This window comes from Myxine glutinosa, chromosome 12 (genome assembly GCF_964187855.1).
Source record: "Myxine glutinosa chromosome 12, kmMyxGlut1.1, whole genome shotgun sequence".
In the NCBI taxonomy this organism is placed as follows: Eukaryota; Metazoa; Chordata; class Myxini; order Myxiniformes; family Myxinidae; genus Myxine; species Myxine glutinosa.
Window position 1 is genome coordinate 41577359 of NC_136272.1, and position 20296 is coordinate 41597654.

Sequence of the window (20296 nt, forward strand, 5' to 3'; positions counted from 1 at the left end):
CAATAGATTAAGGCAGAAGAAAAAGAAAATCTTGTGCGTGAAACGCAAGAGCGTCAGAAGCGTCTTGATTGCCTGGAACAAGAGCTGAAGAAGTTGCGCAAACAACAAGGTAGGTGTTTTATTTTGTTGCACAAATGTGAAGAAGTTGCTCAAATGTTTTTTGTTTTGAACTGTGTGTTACAGATGGTGCATTGTTGTTGAGGATGGCACATTTGGCACAGCACATTCTGCACAGAGGAATTATGTATTTGGGCCTTGCTCATATTTATTATTACTCCCGCCAGGGAGTAATGCATTCGATCGTGTCCGTCCGCGTGTGTGTTCGTGTGTTTGTGAACAAGATATCTGGAAAAGTTCTGAACTGATTTGGATGAAAGTTGATGGGATGATTGCCCTTGGGATAAGGAAGAATTGATTAGTTTTTGGTGAAGCTCAGGATATTATTCCGGATCCAGGAATTTTTTTTGGGAAATCTTTTGGGATTTTTTTTTTCTGTTTTACTGCATTAAAGCTTTTATTCTTATTCCTAAATTAAATGATGTTTTTCTCCTCTAATTCCGAGATATATCAAAATAAATTATCTGACAGGGCCCACTTTCTTTTTCATTTATTGTTTTGGGAAGAGGGAATGTTAAACAAATCGTATTATTCCAACTTGACCCACGGCAGGAGTATGCGCTCTACTGAGTGGCGTTCTCGTTATCAATTTATTTAGAGAATAAAATTACATATAATGTTGCATGTTTGGTATAACAGTATAATATTTACTCCCGCCAGGGAGTAATGCATTTGATCGTGTCCGTCCGTGTGTGTGTGTGCGTATGTGTGTTCGTATGTTCGTGTGTTTGTGAACAAGATATCTGGAAAAGTTCTGAACGGATTTGGATAAAAGTTGGTGGGATGATTGCCCTTGGGATAAGGAAGAATTGATTAGTTTTTGGTGAAGCTCAGGATATTATTCTGGATCCAGGAATTTTTTTGGGGATTTTTTTTCTGTTTTACTGCATTAAAGCTTTTATTCTTATTCCTAAATTAAATGATGTTTTTCTCTAATTCCGAGATATATCAAAATAAATTATCTGACAGTTAGGGCCTACTTTCTTTTTCATTTATTGTTTTGTGGAGAGGGGGTTAAACAAAACGTATTATTTAACATCACGAATGATGATAGATACCATCATTTAACAACTTGACCCACGGCGGGAATATGCGCTCTTCTGAGTGGCGTTCTCGTTGCTTTTAAAATTACTATTGGTATCTATCACAAACACAAACCAATTGGAATGTTTCATTATTCATGATAAATGCTTTCACTGTCCAAACAATGGATGGTGCCCTCGTAGATATAAATGTTTGTTCTGAGACCAACCACTCAACAGACACTTGCTGGCGCTCGTCGCTCACTAACGTTCACTCCCTGTTGAGGTTTTATATCAGAACCAACATTTATATACTACTTGTGTGTGAGTGAGACCCAATATACTCTAATCTCTTTATTATCTGTCATACAGGTATATTTACACGTACATTAAACTCATGAAGAGAACCAATTAATATCTGTTTCTGTTATATTTTAGGGAACAGCTTAATTTTCTTATGACACTCGTCACCATCCAGAATGTTGATAAATAGTATGTTGGAATTTGGTTCTTCGTTTAAATATCTTTGTTGGGTGGAGATGAAATTTAAAAAACCTCCCTCGATGTTCTGATCTGAGCACCTCCCGACTCACATCTTATTTTGAGATCATGGTAAATTATTTTCCATTGAATACTTGACATCCATTAAATCTTTTTATATCCCTCAGTCTGTATGCTTTATTTACACTTGTCTTGGTTCCACTTGTCGATGAGACCTTTTTGACATTTACCACTTTCATTATGGTTTACATTTAAATACTAAGGCTGTGATTTTGTCCACTCTTTGGTTTGGTTATTGCTTGGTTCTATCATTTATCGACCAGTTAAAAAAGGTGTTGGTAGCCCATTAAAATTCCCCCAACCCAATTTTAAAAATAATTAATTCTTTTGAATATCTTATCACTTATACTTGCACTTGTACTTTATCTGGTATTTTAACACTTGTATATATCTCAACCTTTATATTTTGTCTTATATCTTATCTTTTAAATAGCTTAACTCTTATGTATATCTTAACACTTGTGTATATCTCAACATTTATGTTTATCTTAACACTTAGTTTATCTTAACACTTGTGTATATCTCAACATTTATGTTTATTTTAACACTTATGTTTATCTTAACTCTTAAATATTGTTACGGAATCGGGGACGGCGCTCCCCTGACCAAAGGGGGGGGGGGGGGGGGGCTAATCCCCCTTGTATTTTGCACTGGCCATCTCCGATCCTGAAGCTACCCCGCTCCCCTCTGGGGTGGGATTGGTTGAGGTGATTGGTCAAGGGATTCCCGTGCACCTCCGCCAATCCCTCCACAAGGCAGGTGGGTAATTCCGCTCGAATCCCGGACAAGATGGAGTTTGCCGAGCGGTTTAGCAATTCGAAATCCGAGCCGTTTGCAAAGACTAACCCGATTCATAAGCGTTGGCCGAAATCGCACCACAGGAACTCAATTGACAGAAGGGACGAAAGCGATCGGATGAGAAAGAAACCAAAGTAAAGGGAGAACAGGTATTTATTAATTATTTACACAAACCAAAATCAAAGAGAAGAAAAGAAATGTAATTTACAGGGAAAGAAGATGCAGTGCAATTCTTAAAAACAAGCTTAACTTCTACCCACAGGACAGAACAAACAGACTCACACGAATCGGGAATAGCAGGCAAGAATGGCTGGAAGGATGAGAAGGTTTAGGTGGGACAGCAGAACGGCCGGGCCGGGAGCGAGCAGCCGCCGACTCTCCACCCTCGGGTCCACACCGCCGGGATGATCGCAGCAGCGCGTCGGAGCTTGACGTGGCAAGGCTGGTTGAAAACAGCGTCTCCCTTACTCGTACTCCCACAGGTTGCGCATCTCTCTTCACAGACTCAAGCGCCTTCCTTTTAGAAAACTGCCTTCGTGCTCCCTCGCTCATCTCTCGTGGGGGCTTCCCGTAACGGGTTATATAGCCACGCCCTGGAGCCTTCACGAACCTGCTCGATCTTTCTTTCTCCGCCCCTCTCAAGCCAAACCCACTGAGTTTTGGTTGGTCGGCAAGGGCTTTCTGGCTCCACCTTCTGATGACGATGGGCGGGCAACGCCCTTCTTCTTCGAGCTGACCGCGTGGGTAATGGAGGCGAATGCGGTTGGAAATGTAGGCGCATGCTGCTGGCAATGTAGGCTTTGGGGCAATCGAAAGGGGGATCTATCTTATTTGATTTGGTGCAACGTAAGATCGACGAGTGGGAACATAGCCTTAACTGAAACACAGAATAACGATATAACTATGGAGAGGTCCTATGATTGGCTACATGCTTGTACATGGACTAGCTAAGGTGCGATCATTTCAATTAACAGCCAATTAAGGGGAAATGTACACAGGGGTTATTTACAAGGGATTTTGATACTAAATTTGATAAAGTGAAGGTTCGAAAAACTGCAACACAGCACCCTCATTCCTCACGGGACGTCCCGGCCCGAAAACTTTAACTTAATGTGACACTCAGGTGTAGTTCCCTCTACAATTATCCTGACCCTGAGTGTGACAGTTTTAAAAACACAATAAATATGTCCCCCTATTACGTTGCACCCTACCTAACAGATTCACACCCACAACTAACCGAATTGCGGAATTAATTTTCAAACTACACATTGACGGTGGGGAGCATTATTTACAAGTGACATTATTTCATGATTTACAAAACGCAACCCTGGACCTGTTATTTTTCTTTTAGGAAACAAAAAGAATCCTGTGGGAGGGAGGAGACAGCATGCACTGCATCGACGCACCAGCACCAATAAACACCAAAGCACCAAAATGCACAGTCATGCACCATCCAGTGCGACATTGCACAATAACAAACAAAAAAAACACACAACTGGTGGTCTGGATCTTCTGCTCCCTCTGCTGGCCGTCGTTCTTGATGTTGTTCTTCCTCTTGATCTTCTTTGCTTGCGGCCTATTTGGACATAATAAAAAGGCACAAAATGCGTCCATTTTTATGTATGGCCCACAGGGGCCAGCTATGGGTGGTCCACCTGTATGGCTTGGTGCCACCTCACCGAGGTCCGCAAGCAAGATCTTTCTCTGGCCAACCTGGCCGGTCCCAGCAGAGGGGCCATGCCACACAACGTGTGGTCCATAAGTGGTGCTCGGCCACAGTACTGTGGTCCATAAGTGGTGCGTGGATGCAGGCAGCTGGTTGCGGGGATTCGGGCACACAATGGCAGGCTCCCGCACGCCCCCCCTCAGTGCCCAGAGAGCACGGTCCATGGGTGGGGAAGGAAGACAAAGCAGAATCAGCGAGGGCAAGGGCGCAAGGGTACACATCAACACAGGTAATGCAGAGCGAGGTGCGCACGGAGAGTGAAGTGAGAAAGCTCGTCCCTAACGTACGTCACCCCCCCCTGTCACCTACTCTGCCCTCACCCCTTACCCCGTATTTGCAAAACCTACACATTTACAAATTCGTCACTACCGTCACGTCTTCCCCATATCTCCCCTAATACCAAATTCATTACAATCCCAATGTCTAAATTTGCCATCACCAATTCATCATCAATCCCTCTTAAGGAGGAAGAGATGGAACATCCAGCACAATGTCTCACCCACGTCATGATGCGTCTCACATTTCCAAAACATTTGCACAAAAATAAAACAACAACACATGGCACGGTGTGGAGTTCTGTCGTAACCTCAGGTGAGTGGATGCAGATGGTGCGAGGAGATTTCAATTCTATCTTCCTTCTAAATGACTTTAACACACTTTACACTACCCGGGGTCTTTCCCTGCAAAACCATTGGCTGTCTTACGCTATGTGGTTTTAAGAACCAAACTCCCATTGACCAAACTGTGGTGCTCATCAATTTGGGGTGTCACTCCCCCGATTCAACTCCCTGTGCCTTCGCACAATTTCTGGGCTGAGTCATGTGGCTCTCCCAGCAGGTCTACCCACCTGCACACCTCCGCCACGGCAGTTGCCTCCGAGGTTACCTGCTCCTTTACCTAACCTATCTAACTGGGGGAAGGCCCGCCCTGGCACTTACCCCCTCGGTGCCCTCTCTGGCACTGGGCTACCCGGGTCCGTCCTCCGGATCCTCGGGCCCCATCCACAACAACTCTACTGGCTCCCAGAGCCTACCTGCGGCCTCACCTGACCGACATCCTTACAGTGGCGGAGTGCCCATTTAACTACACACACTAACAGGCCACACGCCCAGCCATTTCCACGTCACTAATGCACCCATCCAAACACCATTCTTCCACACGCACCACAGATGCCAATATTCAACCACAATTTACCTATACCCTCTACCTAACTCTTAAACTACCCTCCCCGGGTATTCGTGATGGGGGTCCATCCTCCCCATTCACTTCCTTCGCACCAACCACTCCACTCCACAGTTTCCACCATACTCACTCCACACCATCCATTCCATACTCCATGTATCCCAGACCAGTTATTCCATTCAACCATTCTCCATGCACCTGTTCTTCACTTGCACACCTGTGCTCACACACCTGGTGCTTCCTGCATTCTCCTTGCTCCCAGGCTTCTTCATTCAATAAAATGCACTCACCCACACTCACAATACTCTGCTCAATACTCTTCTACATTGTTATGTCTGGCGGGGTAGTGATATGTAGAGCAGATAGAGCTGAGTAGGTAACATGCTTCGAGGTGTCGCGGTAAGGAAAACTACCTGTAATAAGTTCATGTGTAGGCGTTTTGTCGGTAAGGGGTATACTTGTGAACCTACCAGGAGGTTCGTGTGTTAAGTAGTGCAGCGATTAAAGAGTAGCGCCCCTGTGTGTCCTCACCTGGTTAGCCAAACCTTTGTCCCTTTTGGCACTGCACACCAAATAGACATTCCGACAAGTCCTTAGTGCAACACTAAATAACGCCCTCCCCCCTGACATGACTTAGGAAGAAACCAGGCCAGGACACCGCCGCATGGCCACCGCCATGTACACCTCCGACAGGCCTATCCACCTCGAATAGCACGCGCTATGACACCAGGAGCAGGGAGTGGAAGTGACGCAGTGGGTGTGCACCTGTGCGAGTCGGTGGAGGAGACAGATTTGTTGGCAGCGCGCCAAGGCTGACGTCACAAAAAAGGTGATATTAACGGGCGCTGAACGCCATTTTGGGCAGTTGGTTTGAGATGCGGCAGGACTTTGGTTCGAGTGAGTGGGTTGCGCAGAGATTCCTGGGAGATTCCTGGCCTTGGCAGTCCCGGTGCGATCTTGAGTCTGAAAGAGTTGTTGGTTCAGAGCAGTTGCGCGGCAGTTGGTTCGCCGTTCACGGCCTGAATTGGCGAGTAGTTGAGTTGCTCTCTTGGTGTTTGGACATCTATGCTCGTGCTCTGGCAGTCTCGAGCGGTGCTCGGTGCTTTGGAGTTTGGAGCGAGGGACCTCGTCGTGTGCGAACGGAGTGGGCGCTGGCTCGGGCCTTCGCGGCGCTTGTGGAGCTTGGAGCGAGGCCTCATGGGTACATCGGGGCCGAACGGAGCCGTGTTGGACGGCGGCCAAAGACAAGACGACAAAGACCAGATAAGCCCGAACTCTGCAGTTACACTTTACATGACGAGACAATTATTTTCTTTCGTATTCATTTTCCCTCGTCTTGTATTTGATATCTGTGTGTGTGGTCTCCCAAATTAGGACTTAGGTTTGTCGTCACATTTTCCTGTCCCGGTTCTTATTACAATAAACCCTTGTATTATTTTGCATCCCCTGTTAAACCTGTGCCCGCTTGAGTTAATCTCCTGCAGGACCGGAGCTACAGTCGACGCGCTCCAGGTAAGCTTTTCCGCAGCCTTCCATTTTCCTTCTCCCTCCCGCGTGGCCAAAGTAAAATCCGTGTTTGGTCATTGCCTCCAATAAGACCATTTAGGCCATCCATGACTAGTGTTAACTGGAGTTGCGCGACAATATACAGACTTGGCATTTAATATGGAATATATATTTTTTCTTGACTTGGGTTTACTTTCTTAACTCAGTATATCAATCTGGTGAGTTTCTTTTATACTTTGGTGATTTATTTGTTAAAAGAACCATGTCACTGATTGTCTGTCGCAGCAAGAAGTCAACAACAGGATTATATCACAGGTGGCGTGGCAAAATGTACGGACAGGTGCATTTGATGATTGGCTTCACAGTCGGGTATACAAGGGTTGTTGCGTTCTGTATTAGTGGAAAACAACTGCTGCACGTCTCCAAAAGTTATTGCCGCTTCCTCTGGAGATGGCCTGTCAACTCGACAATGCTGTTTGTCATGGAGTGGTGGCTTTACGAAATTACGGCATGAAACAGCGTGCTATTGCTCGGCAGTATGGCATCACTCAAGGTCAGGTGTCAAAGATCCTGAAACGAAATGCGCAGAGGGGTGTCCCTACTCCAATACCGAGGCCAGGATGTCCCCGCAGAACCACAAGGAGGGATGATCGCCAGCTGCACCGGTTAGTCCGCAATGGCCGTACCAAGTCAGCTAATCGGCTTAGGGCTGAGTGGCAGCAACTGACAAATGTGCCTGTATCCAGAAGGCTAGTCAACCAACAACTGGTTCAAGCAGGCTATCGTGCCAGGCGTCCCCTGAGAAAGCCACGCCTGACCAGACAACACCGCCAGCACCAATTGCAGTGAGCCAGAGAGCACCGTCAATGGCAGCCAGGACACTGGAATCACGTTATCTTCAGTGACAAGTCTAGATTTCTGGTCTATTGTCAAGATGGCCGCGTCCGAGTGCGCAGACAAGTGCATGAAGGCTACAACAAAGATTGTATAGTGCCAAGAGTCCAAGCTGGAGGTGGTGGGGTGACCGTTTGGGCTGCTTTTCATGCAGGGGGCAAAACTGACCTGGTTGTTCTGATTGGAAACCTGAACCAGTTCAGGTACAGGGCCATTCTGGAAGAAACATTGCTTCCATTTGCTCGTGCAGCCTTTCGAGGAAACTTTGTCTTCAAAGATGACAATGCACGGCCTCATCGTGCTCGCATGATCCAACACTTTCTTACTGACCGTGGTGTAGAGCATATGACGTGGCCTGCCATGTCCCCGGATATGAATCCGATAGAGAACTTGTGGGCAGAATTAACGCGTCAAATCGACCACTTGGACCAGCAGCCGACTTCTTTGCATGAATTGCAGCAGGCTATTGTCACTGCATGGCAAGCGATTCCTGTCCAAACCTTGGCAAATCTCATGAACAGCATGCCTCAACGTGTACGTGCTCTCCTGAATGCTCGTGGGGGTTACACGAAGTACTGAACTGCAATTTTACTGTCCGTAATCCCAGTCGTAATTTAACTTTTGTTTTTGTAAAAAAAAAATTTGGCTAATGTGCTAAATAAAGAGATACTTCTGGAAAACGTACAGAAGTTTAACACAGTACTGTCCATGAATTGAGTTCGATATCAGTTTACATCACTTTCAAGGATCAATTTATTTGTTTCGAAATGGCAAATGTGGGTTTTTTTTTACTTTTAAAGGTCACATTACCAAAATCTAGAATAATTTCAGCATAATTCCAATGAACTTTTGGTTCTAAGACATCTTGAAAAGTAAGTTCACCCCCACAAAAAAAATATTCCATATTAAATGCCAAGTCTGTATATACATTCATGTGAAAAAGTAAGTACACCCCATGTAAAGTTTTGACTTTTTCAACATATTTCAACATACAGCTATTTGATCTTCATTTCAACAATATTGACAGATAAAGGTGATATAATATAACAAATATCATGAAACATTTACATTTTGTAGTCCATTGTATAATTTAAATAAACATAAATGCAAATTTCGTATGTGGAAAAAGTAAGTACACCCCTGCATTTATCACGACTTCAAATACCTAAAATTAAAATCGGGTGCACCAGCTCAGGTGCAAATGATTAGAACATCGTTAGAGAGGATCTTGGAGGAACCTGTCTTATTTAAACCTCAGACATTTAGTTTGGTTTGCTCTTTGTTGTTGAAGTGTGCGGCGTCACCATGCCTAGATCAAAAGAGCTCTCTGAGTCCTTCAGAAAGAAGGTTATAGATGCCTACAAGTCTGGGAAGGGATTTAAAAAGATCTCCAAACAATTTGAAATCAATCATTCGACTGTCCGGAAAATCATCTACAAGTGGAGAAGATTCCATACAACTGCCAACTTGTTCAGGCCAGGCCGCCTCAGCAAGTTCAGCCCGAGAGCAGACCGCAAGATGCTGAAAGAAGTCTCTAAGAACCCCAGAATGTCATCACAGGACCTACAGGTAGGTCTTGCCGCTGTTGATGTCAAAGTGCATGAGTCTACCATTAGAAAGAGGCTGCACAAATTTGATCTACATGGGAGGTGTGCCAGGAGGAAACCTTTGCTGTCCAGAAAGAACATCAGGGCAAGACTAAAGTTTGCCAATGAACACCGAGGCAAAGACCAGCACTTCTGGAACAATGTGCTCTGGACAGATGAGTCAAAGGTAGAGCTATTTGGCCACAGTACCAGAAGACATGTTTGGCGAAAACCAAAGACAGCATTTGACCACAAGAACCTGATACCAACTGTAAAGCATGGTGGTGGAAATATTATGGTTTGAGGCAGCTTTGCTGCATCAGGGCCTGGGCAGCTCACCATCATAGAATCCACTATGAATTCTTCATTGTACCAGAGGGTGCTTGAGGATAATGTGAGGCCATCTGTCGGAAAGTTGAAGCTCAACCGAAGGTGGACCTTGCAACATGACAATGACCCTAAACATACCAGTAAATCCACCAAGGAATGGCTGAAAAGAAAGAAATGGAGGGTTCTGGAATGGCCAATTCAAAGCCCGGATCTAAATCCCATCGAGATGTTGTGGGGGGATTTGAAATGAGCTGTGCATGCAAGAAACCCCTCAAACATAGCACAGCTGAAAGAATTCTGCATGGAGGAGTGGACAAAAATTTCTCCCAGTCAATGTCAGAGACTGGTGGACACATAAGAAACGCCTACTTGAGGTTGTTTCTGCAGAAGGGGGCAATACCACCTATTAGAGCCAAGGGTGTACTTACTTTTTCCACATGCGAAATTTGCATTTATCTTTATTTAAATTATACAATGGACTACAAAATGTAAATGTTTCATGATATTTGTTATATTATATCACCTTTATCTATCAATATTGTTGAAATGAAGATCAAATAGCTGTATGATGAAATATTTTGAAAAAGTCAAAACTTTACATGGGGTGTACTTACTTTTTCACGTGACTGTACATGTTAAATTTGAAGTGCAACAAGCTGAGACTATGTCTCATGCAAATAAAAATTGCAACATCGTTGTGTGGAGGAAATTAGGCTTGAACTACTCAACTAATCAAGAATCCAATGTCCAAACTTGTCAGAAGATGATTGACAGATTTTTAATTCCCGTGGAGGACCTCACTTTGGTTACAAGAAAGATATACGTCAAGAAACAAAGAAACCCCTTTAGCAAACTGTCAAATCCAAAAGAACACACTGAAAACAAATAACAAAGTCCTAAGCAAACCCCACACAATAATCCAACATCAAAGTTCGCAAGTGAAATCCTGTAGCGCTGGTCCAGGCAGCTTCTTTTATACTTGCTGAGAACAAAGAGAGTGGGGCTGGTGGCTGACGGGAGGAGTAAGGAACAGGGAGGAGCATAGATCTGTGGCCGGGGGAAGAGATAAGACAGTTCACAGAGTTGAACAAGTTATTAAGTGAAAGTAGCAGTATTTTGTGGTCTTTGGCGCCACCTCTTGGTCTTTCCACGGTAAGGCAGGTCGTTTCTTCAACACCTTGACATATGGGAAGCACATCAGACAGTTCGTTATCTCTTACACAAGCCTAAATGTCCATGTGTCTGATTTATATGTTGGTGCAAGACATCTTCCATGTCGTATCCTTCAGTATAAACGATCTTTTATGGCTTTAAAGAAAGCAACTCGGCTCTTGACAAGAACCATCTGTGTAATCAGCTTGGGGGAGGTTCATTCACAGAGAGTTTAGGCTTTCAGTACTTTTAATCCTTATAGAATTATAGTTGTGTCTTGTTGTGTCTTTCATACCTTCACCATCTTGTCTCATCACATTCACACAGGTTGTATCGAATTAATAGAGCATTAACTTCAGTTTGTGTGGCTTTGAGAGGAAGTGTGGAATTTGCTTTCCTGGAGAAAAGGTATTTTATGACTCTGGTTGCAAAGTAACTATCTGTCCTTAATGGGAGGAAGGTGTTAACCTGCTAACAGATGTTAACCTGCTAATGCTAACAGTTGTTAACACCTTGTAATATAAGCTTAACTACAATATAGACTTATTCATGTTACTAAATAAGAGAGATTTGTTGTACAGGTTAACATCATATCGATTATGTGTCGTTAAAGTTAAAATATGCAAGAGGAATATAAAATGAAAGGAAAAGTGTGGTGGCAAACAAAGGTGGTTTTGAGGCTTAATTATGGCGAGCCAGGTGCGCCTGGGCATGCACCCAGTAGTTTGACCTTCGCAAAACTTTATGATAAAGTTTTGAAGTTTCTGCAACTTGTAACTTTTTCTCAACCTTGTATTATATATTGGAATCTAAATACGTAACTATTTGTGGAATATAGTGATTATATATGTTATATAAAGAGTATATTTATTGATTATACAGACATTTAATTCAAAGAAAACTATTCGTTGGTATTTCCCAATTTAATCGCGAAGCGAGAAAAGGAAATTCACTCGTTCAGGCAGGTTGCCATGAAAACCTGCACACGAGCCTTGCCTGAAGAGCTGCAGGCAATGACTTATGACTCTTCCTCTGCGAGGTCTCAGTTACTAAACGGAAATAGTTATAACTGGTGGACTTTAAAACAAAATGTATGCTGGACTGTATATATTGATGAAGCTTAATCAAGCAATTACAACTAAAGTGATGCAGCAAGCGGTGGAGGCTCAAGAAAGTCACTCGGTTCACATATTAAGTACGCAAATAATTAATTTTACACTTCCACAGTAGCAAAGATCTTGATGGAGCGTTTTTTAATTTTTGTATATGGGCATCGGAGTGTTTCCTGTCTCCAAGCTGCCAGGCTGGTTCGCATATCCCTACGGTCATTTCGTGAGTAAATGACAGAGTGATACTTTGGCTGCGTTCCATGCCGGCAGGTGAGGTAGAGAGAATTAAACGGAAGGAGAAAGATGGTCATAAAGATCCTGCACTGCTGGCACTGGGCCTTCTGCAGAAGGATGTTGCCGAGCAGATAGCTCTGACTCGCAGACAGGTGGCTGCTGCAGCACAAAGGCAAACAGAGCTTGACAAGACTGGAGTTCTATCACTGGACCAAGATGCAAAGGTGCGTTTTATATGTCTGAGGAAGAGGAAGTTCTGGCTTTAAGAGACCTTGCTAGATTATATTCAACACTGAATGGGATGACAATACTGAAGCATATTTTTGAATGTAGCAATTTCTAAGTTTGACAGGTGATTGGAAAGTGTGTTGTGTCTCATCATGGCATTTTCTTTTCACCATTATGCTATCAAGAAAACAAAATTGTCTTCCTGAAGATTTATTTGTCATACCCATTTTTCTGTTGAATCAGAAATTAATCAATCAGCTTTGGCTAATAGTTAATACACAAGAACAGACATGCATGCAGTTTTCGGATGATGAATTAAGTGTGAGAAATGTTAACGTTTGTTGTCTGCTTCAATTGATGTTACTTTCTTCTTTTTTTGGTAGAAGCCAATGACCATTGATTTGACAGACGTGGAAGATCAGAAGACAAAAGAAAAAGGGATTTTGACAAAGAACGAAAAGAAAGTCGAGAAAAGTGAAGGGCAATACTTTGATGCAGGGACTCATTGGTGTAAACTTTGCAACTCCTTGTTTGTTAACTTCCATGATTTATTTTCTCATCTGCACACCAAAAACCACCGACAGGTAAATAATTTTTTTTTCCAACAAACAGACTTTTTTGCAACACCGCCGAAGTTGCCGGAGGCATTATTTTTTGGGATGGTCCGTCCGTCTGTCTGTCCGTCCACCCGTGTTAGGTTTTTGTTGCCACGATAACTTGAGAACGGCTGAAGTGATCTTCATCAAACTTGTTGCATGTATGTATAATGAGGTAAAGATTAACTGATTAGATTTTGGGATCACAAGGTCAAAGGCCAAAGGTTATAGGTCATGTTCTGTAAAAATCCTGTTACCGTGATAACTTGTGCACCAGTGATGGGATTCTGAGCAAAGTTGGTACAAGTATTTTTTATGATGCAAAGATGACCTTATTTGATTTTGGGGTCAAGAGGTCAAAGGTTGAAGTCTAATAGATATATAACTTGACAACGGCTGTGTGGATCTAATTCCAACTTGGTACATGTATGTATAATAATGTAAAGATTAACTGATTAGACTTTGGGGTGAAGAGGTCAAGGGGAAAATTTCAGGCGTCCTGTCAGGTAAAAAATTCATTTACCGAGCTAACTTATGAACCAGTCACGGGAATTTTACCAAACTTGGTGGAGGTATATCTAATGAGGGAAAAATGAACTGATTAAAATTTGTGGTTCCGAGGTCAAAGGTCAGACGTCATGTGAAGAAAAAATTATATTGCCCCACCAACTCGTGAACCAGTGATGGGATTTTGAACAAACTTGGTAAAATTATGTATGATGCAACGACCAACTCATTGGATTATGCCATCACGAGGTCAAAGGCCAAAGCTCAGAGGTCATGTCAGGTAAAAAAGTGATAACTTGAGAACAGCTTTAGGGATGTAAATCAAACTTGGTGCAGGTATGTATAATGATCTAAACATGAACTGATTAAATTTTGGGGTCTAGATGTCAAAGGACAGAGGTCATGTTAAATATAAATTCTGTTGCCGCACAAACTTGTAAACCAGTGATGGGATTTTGAACATACTTGGTATTAGTCATATATGATGCAAAGATTAACTGATTGGATTATGCCATTAAGAGGTCAAAGACCAGAGGCATTGTCAGGTAAAAATGTATATGGATGTAAAATTGTGGGCAGAGGCATATCGGTAGTTTTAATTTAAATTGGGCGTACGCAATTTTGTGATTTCATTTATCACGGATGTTCTAAAAGCTTGATGCATTTCCGTCGTCTTAATATTATTTGTGTGTGCTATTTTGCTCTTTAGTTTGAAGACGTCCTTGAGCGCCCATGGACAAGCATGATGAAGAGCAATGATGTGCCTGTATCACCAAATTTCAATGTCAAACGGGCATTGTCAATGGGCATTTTAAACTATGGGCAAATAGCAAGAGGTGAACAAAAAAAAGACATTTTGATTTTAATCCATCTGTGTAGAACAATTGCACTTTGTTTATAACACACAGTATTGTTACAGTCGTGGCCGAAAATATTGGCATCCTTGCACTTTTTTCAAATAATGCACCATTTCTTCCACAAAATTGTTGAAATTAAAAACTATTTTGGTATCCACATAAGTATTTCTTTGGTTTGCTGTTGAACAAAACAAAAAAAAGCTGAAAAAAATTACTAAATCTGAGTCGATCAGAGAAAAGAAAAAACCCCAGAGAATTGTCTGAGGAGGTCAGATAAAATAAGGAAAACCAGAGAATTGTCTGAGGACGTCAGACACAAGATTGTAGCCAAGCATGGACAATCTCAAGGCTACAAGTCCATCTCCAGAGACCTTGATGTTCCTGTGTCCACTGTACATAATGTTATCAAGGAGTTTAAGGCCCATGGCACTGGAGCCAACCTAACTGGATGTGGCCACAAGAGAAAACTTGATCGCATACAGCAGTGAAGGATTGTTCGAATGGTGGAGAAAGCATCTCAATCAACTGCCAAACAGATTCAAGCTGACCTTCAGACACAAGGTGTGACATTTTCAACTCACACCATCCGTCCCCAACTCAATGATAGGGGTTTCTATGGTAGGAGACCCAGGAGAACCCCACTGCTGAGAAAGCCCGACTGGAGTTTGCCAAAAAAAACAAACACCTGAACAAGCCAAAATCCTTCTGGGAGAATGTCCTGTGTACAGATGAGACCAAATTATAGATTTTTGGTAAAGCACATCATCGCTATGTTTACAGAAAACAAAATGAAGCCTTCAAAGAAAAGAACACCTTCCCTACAGTCAAACATGGAGGAGGTTCAGTGATGTTTTGGGGTTGCTGTGCTGCCTCTGGCACTGTGTGCCTTGAATGTGTGCATGGCATCATGAAATCAGGAGATTACCAAGGCATTTTGAAGTGCAATGTTCAATGCAGTATCAGAAAGCTGGGTCTCCATCAAAGGTCATGGGTCTTGCAGCAGGACAATGAGCCCAAACACACTTCAAATAGCACCCAGGAATGGTTCAAGACAAAACGCTGGACTGTTCTGAAGTGGCCAGCAATGAGTCCAGATCCAAATCCCATTGAACACCTGTGGGGAGATCTGAAAACAGCAGTTGGGAGAAGGCACCCTTCAAATCTGGGAGAACTGGAGCAGTTTGCACAAGAAAAGTGGGACAAACTGCTAGTAGAGAGGTGTAGGAAGCTCATTCATGGCTATAGGAAGCGCTTGACTGCAGTTATTTTGTCAAAAGGCTGTGCTGCCAAATATTAAGTCGATGGTGTCAATAATTTTGGCATTGCCATTTATTTTTATTTTCTGATTTAAAAGGATATATTCAGTTCTGAATCAAAAACAAAGGTTCTGTAATATTAACAGTCAAATAAAGAATTGTCGAGACCAAATACTTTTGTCAAGTTCATCTTATTTTTAGAGACAATTGTGGGTTATTTGAAAAGGTGCAAGGGTGCCAATATGTTTGGCCATGACTGTATAACGTGAATTTTGCTGGTTGTATCGTTTATTTCTGCTTTTGTATACGTGCTGGCTTTTGATTTATCTTCTTGATTTGATCTTGTGAACACTATTTAATCTGTAAATGTTTTTTTTTTTTAATTAGGTGCAGAATTTATGATGCCAGTTAAGGCATTTTACTGCAAGCTTTGTAAGGAGTTTTCTGGTGATGCATCATGTGCTACACGTCATGTGAGATCAATAAAACACAACTTAGAGTTTCAGGTGAGGAGGAGTTTTCAAGCTTTTATTTTTCTGTCGGTTATAAGAATATGGGGTGGTTCATGCTTTTGTTCAGTGTGTATGAATGAATGAATGAATGAATGATCGTTTTCAGGCCATTTTTCCCCGCTACAGCGGGGGTTAGCCATGCTGACACTTTATGAAAGCTCTGTGATTGCAAGCATATGTACCATCGGACCCCGCTATTCGCAGGGGATATGTTCCTGGAAAATCCGCTAATAGTGAAACCCGTGAATAACGGGGCATGGTTTCAATGGAAAAAGGGGGGATAGCTTCCCAAGTCAAGAAAATCCGCGAATAGAGAGGACCAAACAGTGAATGGAGAGGCAAAATCTGCGAATGGCGAGGCAAAATCATCCTCGAATGGCGAGTCAAATCACACAAATATCGACGATAATCCATGAAGGTTTTATAAATAGAGTATGTGAAGCTAACGGCTCGTGATTTTTTTTTGCGCTCCTGAAATCAGCGAATTCGCGGAACACGGCTGCGAATAAGAAAAAAAACCCATGAATTTGCGGGGCACAGCCGCAAATAGATTTTAAAAACCCGCAATTTTGCTGAACACTGCTGCAAATTGGAAAAAAACCTGCGATTTGGCGGAACATGGCCGCGAATAGGAAACCCCCCCCCCCCCCCCGCAATTTCACGGAACATGGCGGCGAATAGGAAAAAGAAACCGCAATTTCGTGGAACACGGCCGCGAATAGAAAAAAAACCGTGAATATATATATACATATATTATATTAATTAATATATATATTGTCGTGGAACCGCCAAAATTAATATCTGGCGGTCGCGGATGCCGTTCATGAAGGCTTTAACTCCGAGGTGGAAACTCTGGCGGATTCCAAAATCTAAAACACCTAAGCGCGCGGAATGGAGGGAAGCGGCGAAAGTCCCCACAGCCTTATCTATTGAAATCAACCACCCGGTAAACTGCGTTCAGATATTTGTACAAGAAAATAATACAAGGGTTTATTGTGAAAAGCAAGGACAGGAAAAGCACGATAATAACTCTAATAAGAAGCCTAAATTGGGATCCCACAGTAGTGTATATATGTTGCTTCTGGGACACTCTCATTTTCCCATTGACTTACATGTTAATTTTTCCCCTCCCTCATTGCCCCTAAACACCTCTATTTCTCTCACCCTGTTCTTTACGAACCTTCTAACCTTTTGACATGTTATCCTTATTCATTAGACCACTTAAACAATGGTCCTTCTGTGTGAACCTGTGATCCTTCTGACCTTATGGACCTTTTAACCTTTTACTCTTAATATCATCTGGTGAATCATCTTTGGCCCACTCAAACAACGACCCTACAAATATTTGTTTATGCGTGGGAAATAATTTAATTCTCTTGCCACTCCCTTCACCATCTAATATATTAACAAAAAAGATGTTTGAGTTTGGTTCTTTATTAAGATATTTTAACTGAGCTAAGATAAAATGGTAAACCTCCCTCAATGTTCTTGTTTGAGCGCCTCCAGTGCCACACACTTTTTGGTAGGCTCTGCCCACTTTTTGTTAAGCTCCGTCCACTTTTTGGTAAGCCACGCCCACTTTTTGTTAAGCCACGCCCACCTTTTTACTAAGCACCGCCCACTTTTTGTTAAGCCACGCCCACCTTTTTACTAAGCACCGCCCACTTTTTGTTAAGCCCCGCCCACTTTTGCTAAGCCCCACCCACTTTTGCTAAGCCCCACCCACTTTATAAACTCTTCAGCATTGTATCATTTCCAGGTAATACATTACATCATTTTCAGGGAATTTCCATCACATCATTTCCAGTTAAGACACGCCCAGGGAATTTCCACAGGAAATGACACACCCAGTCCTTATAAAAGGCACCGACCACACAGGCTTTTTCAAACACGCTTTCTGCTTCACTTGAGAATGGACTACTATGCCGAAATGGAATGGGATAACTTTGCTATTCCTTGGAGTCCTACTACCTGTGTAGAACTCAACCTTCAGATTGATGAACTGGACTCGAACCTCTTATCAATGGAGGTAAGTTTGTTTATTTTTTAATTTTTTTATTTAATTATTTATTTATTTAATTATTTATTTTAATTTTTTTTTTTAGATGAGACTCGTGTAAGAGTTAACAAAGTTTATTTTAATATTCATAGAGCTTGATTTATACAAATAAAAAATATTGTATTAAATTAATACATTGTTATTTTCTTTCACAGGAAATTGTATCTGAGATACGAAATGAAAATTCTGCTTTTAACACAACTTGGGATGAAGTTATTTTTTGGTTTGAAGACATTTTGAACAACCAAGACCCCCAGAACGAGTTCTACCTTGATGACCCAGCCAAAGAGTTATACCTTGGAGATCCACAAAATCCTGAAAAAGAGTTTTACCATGATGATACTTGTTGTGAGTTATCAAAACAAAACCCACTGAACAAGTTCTACCTTGATGAGCCAGAATACAAGTCATTCATTGGAGACCCACAAATTTCTGAAAATTGGGAAAGGGGAGTTCTCCCTGATGGTCCGCAGTTATACTATGTGAGACACATCATAGAAACCCTAAAAAATTGGGAAACGGGAATTCTCCCTGATGGTCCGCAGTTATACTATGTGAGACACATCATAGAAACCCTAAAAAATTGGGCAAGGAGAGTTCTCCCTGATGGTCCGCAGTTATACTATGTGAGACACATCATAGAAACCCTAAAAAATTGGGAAACGGGAATTCTCCCTGATGGTCCGCAGTTATACTATGTGAGACACATCATAGAAACCCTAAAAAATTGGGCAAGGAGAGTTCTCCCTGATGGTCCGCAGTTATACTATGTGAGACACATCATAGAAACCCTAAAAAATTGGGAAACGGGAATTCTCCCTGATGGTCCGCAGTTATACTATGTGAGACACATCATAGAAACCCTAAAAAATTGGGCAAGGAGAGTTCTCCCTGATGGTCCACAGTTATACTATGTGAGACACATCATAGAAACCCTAAAAAATTGGGAAACGGGAATTCTCCCTGATGGTCCGCAGTTATACTATGTGAGACACATCATAGAAACCCTAAAAAATTGGGCAAGGAGAGTTCTCCCTGATGGTCCGCAGTTATACTATGTGAGACACATCATAGAAACCCTAAAAAATTGGGAAAGGGAAGTTTTCCCTGATGGTCCGCAGTTATACTATGTGAGACTTATCACGGAAACCCCCAATATTTCTGAAAATTGTGGTTCTACCTTGGGGACTTGGAAAGATGGTTATATTTTTGGAGACTCGGAATGGGGGTTTTGTTTTGATGACTCGGAATGTGATACCTATCTTGGAGGCTCAACAGGAATGTGGTTATACCATGGGAACTTGGAAAGTTGGTTTTATTTTGGAGACTCTACCTGTGGGGTCCATCTTGGAGACTCTTTGGATTCTGAAGCAATGAACAATGTTCTTTATTTAATGACGCTTGATTTAAGCAATATCAAGAAAGTTCGAGGAAGAAAATGCTGGAAAATTCTTTCTTCCCATTTCTACTTCTTCAAACTTGAAAGCCTTGAAAGACAGAATTGGAGGAAGAGGAAAAAAGAAAAAAAGAAATACGTATTTAAAAAAAGAAGAAAAGAAAGATTATGTTAGGGTTTGGGTGGGATTTTGAATGTGAGGGTTTGGGATGGGGTTGGGTTAGGGATGGGGTTGGGTTAGGGTTGGGATTTTGAATGTGAGGGTTAGGGTTGGGGTTGGGTTAGGGATGGGATTGGGTTAGGGTTGGGATTTTGAATGTGAGGGTTAGGGATGGGTTGGGTTAGGGATGGGGTTGGGTTAGGGATGGGGTTGGGTTAGGGATGGGATTGGGTTAGGGTGGGATTTTGAATGTGAGTGTTAGGGATGGGGTTGGGTTAGGGATGGGGTTGGGTTAGGGTTGGGATTTTGAATGTGAGGGTTAGGGTTGGGGTTGGGTTAGGGATGGGATTGGGTTAGGGTTGGGATTTTTAATGTGAGGGTTAGGGATGGGTTGGGTTATGGATGGGGTTGGGTTAGGGTTGGGTTAGGGATGGGGTTGGGTTAGGGATGGGATTGGGTATGGGATTGGGTTGGGTTAGGGATGGGGTTGGGTTAGGGATGGGGTTGG

General features: G+C 42.5%; 1 protein-coding gene across 4 annotated transcripts in view; it reads left to right on the top strand.

Annotated features, from left to right (window-relative positions):
- LOC137437941 (uncharacterized) overlaps nt 1-20296 on the top strand; it is a 106774-nt gene that overhangs the window by 45180 nt on the left and 41298 nt on the right. For 3 of the 4 annotated variants that reach the window (XM_068132714.2, XM_068132715.2, XM_068132717.2), the window contains 5 exons: nt 7-109; nt 12254-12441; nt 12829-13029; nt 14258-14384; nt 16049-16167. In XM_068132714.2, the coding sequence (XP_067988815.2) occupies nt 7-109; nt 12254-12441; nt 12829-13029; nt 14258-14384; nt 16049-16167 (738 nt within the window). Of the gene's footprint in view, nt 1-6; nt 110-12253; nt 12442-12828; nt 13030-14257; nt 14385-16048; nt 16168-18387; nt 19810-20296 lie in introns of those variants that run through there. The other variant, XM_078766301.1, reaches the window with a different exon arrangement.